This window comes from Cicer arietinum, chromosome 3, assembly GCF_000331145.2.
Source record: "Cicer arietinum cultivar CDC Frontier isolate Library 1 chromosome 3, Cicar.CDCFrontier_v2.0, whole genome shotgun sequence".
Classification (NCBI taxonomy): domain Eukaryota; kingdom Viridiplantae; phylum Streptophyta; class Magnoliopsida; order Fabales; family Fabaceae; genus Cicer; species Cicer arietinum.
Window position 1 is genome coordinate 20,941,155 of NC_021162.2, and position 4,611 is coordinate 20,945,765.

Here is a 4,611-nt window from a genome sequence, read left to right on the forward strand (position 1 = left end):
CCTTGTTCTTCAGACCAAAGTAATCTAGTTCTATGATATAGTTAATCGTGCCATAGTAATCATCTTCTCCTCCTTCAGTAAGACCCCTTACATGCACCCCACTATTGATTGTCTTTTTATTAATGTTGTAGGCCTTAGTGTGAAACGTGTACCCGTTAACAAAGTAAATGTTCCAAGATATTGCCATTGATGAAGGACCACAAGATAGTGCTATTATGTCTTTGTTGGTCACTTCATTTGCCTCATTATTTACATATGTTTTCAGCCATATGGGAAACTCTGCATGTATACGTCTAGATGCGTCTTCTTCATTGATTGAGTGATTCTCCAAGAATATGTTGTCAACAATCACATAGTTCATAAGTAAATACGTATTATGGTTTGCATCAATATAATTTTCCACGCATTATGATGAACACTTACTCAAGATATGGTTTGATTTCATCACAATTAATCAAGACGTGTACTTGATCAGATTTACATTCATTATCTGTTAGATAATGTGTTCCAGACTTCCCACTAGGTCGACCTCGTTTCAGCAAGATGGATAGTGAAGGTTGGAGATCATCACATTCTAAATGACGATTATTACTTAAATTTGTGGTTGGCAAAAAATTGAATGACTTGAAATAATGAGAACAAAAATAAGTTGTCTCGGGTTGTATATAGTCGGCGCATATGGAGCCTTCAACCCTAGCTTTGTTTGTCACTGCCCGCTTTGAGACTCCCATACATCTGCACATTTAATCATTAAATGTCTATTAAGTTATAATAAACATGTAATCTGTTAAAAAATCAACCACAAAAGTTACCTTTCAAATATATATATCCACCGGTAATGTACTGGACCACCTAACATTGCTTCATTGGCAAGATGGATTGGAAGATGCTCCATTGAGTCGAAGAAACCTGGTGGAAAAATCCTTTCTAACCTGCATATGATAATTGGAATGTTATCATTCAACTTAACTAAGTCGTCCAACCTCAATGTATTGCAACAAAGATCCTTGAAGAATCGACTTAGCTTAGTTAATGGTTTCCAAACAAATTCTGACAAGGAATGAAATGCATTTGGGAGTAAACATTCCATGAGAACATGACAATCATGGCTCTTCATCCCATGTATTGTATCCTTCTCAACATCGGCACACCTAACAAGGTTTGAAGCATAGCCATAAGACATTCTCAATTCCTTAAGCCATTTACAAACCATCTTGGCATCTGATGATGTCAAAGTGTAATTTGCCTTTGGTTTACCCATCTTTCTGTTAGGTAAGACTTGCATCTCCAAGTCCCCGCGAAAGCATAATAAAGACAAGTCTTTTCTCGCCTTTTCATTATCCTTTTTTTTACCTTTAATATTCATAACAGTGTTAAATATATTATCGAAGACATTTTTCTCTATGTGCATCACATCGAGATTGTGCCTTAACAAGTTATCCTTCCAATATGGAAGATCCCAAAAAATACTTCGTTTTTTCCAATTATGACCCACTCCATACCCGTTCAATTTCTTTTTCCAACCAATTTCAGTCACTTTTGGAAAATTACTCACCACCTCCAAGATCTCTTGCCCTGTGTAAATGTAAGGTTCACCGTCTTTCTCATCCCTATTTTTTGTAAAATTTATCTTACTTCTTCTGAAGGAGTGATTAGCTGACAAGAATCGACAATGACAATCAAACCAAGAATTCTTAATGCCATATTTCAAAGTGAAAGTTTTTGTGTCTTCCATACAATGAGGGCATGTCAACTTACCTTGTGTTCCCCATCCAAATAAAATACCATATGCGGGAAAATCGTTAATTGTCCACATCAAGCATGCTTTCATGACGAAGTTTTGTTTAAAGTGTAATTTGCCTTTGGTTTACCCATCTTTCTGTTAGGTAAGACTTGCATCTCCAAGTCCCCGCGAAAGCATAATAAAGACAAGTCTTTTCTCGCCTTTTCATTATCCTTTTTTTTACCTTTAATATTCATAACAATGTTAAATATATTATCGAAGACATTTTTGTCTATGTGCATCACATCGAGGTTGTGCCTTAACAAGTTATCCTTCCAATATGGAAGATCCCAAAAAATACTTCGTTTTTTCCAATTATGACCCACTCCATACCCGTTCAATTTCTTTTTCCAACCAATTTCAGTCACTTTTGGAAAATTACTCACCACCTCTGATACCTCTTGCCCTGTGTAAATGTAAGGTTGACCGTTTTCTCATCCCTATTTTTTGTAAAATTTATCTTACTTCTTCTGAAGGAGTGATTAGCTGACAAGAATCGACAATGACAATCAAACCAAGAATTCTTAATGCCATATTTCAAAGTGAAAGTTTTTGTGTCTTCCATACAATGAGGGCATGTCAACTTACCTTGTGTTCCCCATCCAGATAACATACCATAGGCGGGAAAATCATTAATTATCCACATCAAGCATGCTTTCATGATGAAGTTTTGTTTTATGGATATATCATAGATCAAAATGTCGTTGGACCACAATCGTTGCAAATCATCAATCAATGGTTGCAATTAGGCATCTATATTTTGTTTGGGATTAGAAGGTCCAGGTATAAGACAAGTCAAAAATAAGTATGGTTTGGTCATGCACATTTCAGGGGGAAGATTGTATGGAGTGAGTATAACTGGCCAACAGGAGTATGGAGAAGCAGACGCTTGAATATAAGGAGTAAATCCATCTGAACATAGACCTAACCTTGCATTTCTGAGGTCACTAGCAAAGTCAGGATATACATCGTCAAAATGTTTCCACGCTTTCCCATCAGACGAATGGCGAATGACATTTTAACTCTTTTTATTCTCGTGATGCATACAATCTGCTACAGACTCTGTTGATGCATACAATCTTTGTAATCTAGGAATGATAGGGAAATAAAATATTATTTTTGCTGGAACATCTTTGTATTTTCCCATACCAATCATACGTGGAATGAACCTAGGAGAATGCAAATATTTGCACTCAGATAACTTGTTATCATCCTTGTAATATAACATACATCCTTTCTTACAACAATCAATCTTCTCAACCTTCTACCCTAACTTTGATACCAATTGTGTTGCTTGGTAAGAGTTCTTGGGCAAGCATGTTGGCACTGGACATACACTTTTAAGCATTTTTGTAACAAAATCTATACCTTTTTGTGGAACATGCCAACTAGACCTAATTTCTAGAAGTTGAACACATATTGATAACATTGATTGGGTAACCCCCTCGTAGATGAGCTTGTTGGTGGATATCAACTTGTCATAAAACCGTTTTGCATCTTCGTTAGGCAACTCATCCTCAGCAAATGTCTCATTTCCCATGTTAGTGTTCACATCACGAACATCTCGATAAGGCCTAAGAGCATCAAACACCATTTCATCCATTGCATTAAATTGGTCGTCATGATGCACCATCCTACTACTAGTCGAACCACCCCTTGTTTCAACCATTGGCTTCACTTCTCCCTGTTCAGTCCAAATCCAATAATATGGTTGAAATCCATCCTGGTACAAGTGAAGTTTAACAGTAGTTGCTGTAGATATCTTCATACACTTGCATTTTATACACGAACACCTTATTCCTCCCTCAGATATACAAATCGGTTGTTTCAAAGCCCTCTTCACAAAATCTTTAACACCACTAACATACTTCTTTTTCAATCCGCGTCTATTTTCATGTACCCTATTGTACATCCAAGTACGATCCATTTACTATAAGACCAAAACTTAACTTGTCAATCCTTAAATAAGTTTGAAAAATTATAGAGATAAATAAACTCATGAACCTAACAATTTTATGCAATATTGAGTCATATAGAATAAATTCCAACAGAACAAAGATTAATATTCAAACAGTAACATAATTTCCAATTTATATCATGGCACTGCATAACAATACAACTAACTAATTAGTTAGATCATTAGATTGAAAACAAAGTATAATCAAATTAAATCATGAGCAATTTAAACAAAGTATAGGGAGGTTTTCCAAATCAGCCTTAGATTGCACTTGAACATCAGATTTTAGTATAAGAGTAATTTAAACAAAGTATAGGGAGGTTTTTCAAACTTGCATTGAACATCAGATTTTAGTATAGGAGCAATTTAAACAAAGTATATGGAGGTTTTCCAAACTTGCATTGAACATCATATTTTAGTTTAGTTAGATTGCACTTTTACAGAGTTCGGCGAGGTTTTCCAAATTAGCCTTGTGCAGGTCAAATTTGTGTAGTTTGAGTAATGTATATTCTAGAGTTCAATTTAATCTATTGCTAGGAAATTATTGTATACTATTTCAACAAATCACTCACATCTCAACATATATTTTATTACACAACAAATATAATTTTAACAAAATTCAGGATATGCAGACATGGGGAGAAAAAGCAGCTAACAGGTATAAATTCAACATGTACACCTTTCTAATTTTTAGCATATTGTACTCTATGAAGCCTCTTAACCTCCATAGCATATGCAGACATGTGGAGAAAAAGAAGAAAAAGCAGCTAATAGAAGCATTTAACATCATTGAATAATTTTATATTTGTTCTTAAATCACATTCATATAGAACCGATGCACTAAACAGAACCGATGCAATATTTAAACAGA

The 4,611-nt window shown here is 35.0% G+C and overlaps 1 protein-coding gene across 1 annotated transcript; it reads right to left on the bottom strand.

Moving 5' to 3' along the window:
* Positions 1-419: 419 nt before the first annotated feature.
* Positions 420-3,551, bottom strand: LOC140919683 (uncharacterized). Its single transcript, XM_073366290.1, has 7 exons — positions 3,058-3,551; positions 2,831-2,952; positions 2,085-2,189; positions 1,872-1,967; positions 984-1,656; positions 813-932; positions 420-735 (listed from the first exon to the last, which is right to left on the bottom strand). The coding sequence occupies exons 1-7, from the start codon at positions 3,549-3,551 to the stop codon at positions 420-422; spliced, it is 1,926 nt and encodes a 641-aa protein (XP_073222391.1).
* Positions 3,552-4,611: the final 1,060 nt, after the last annotated feature.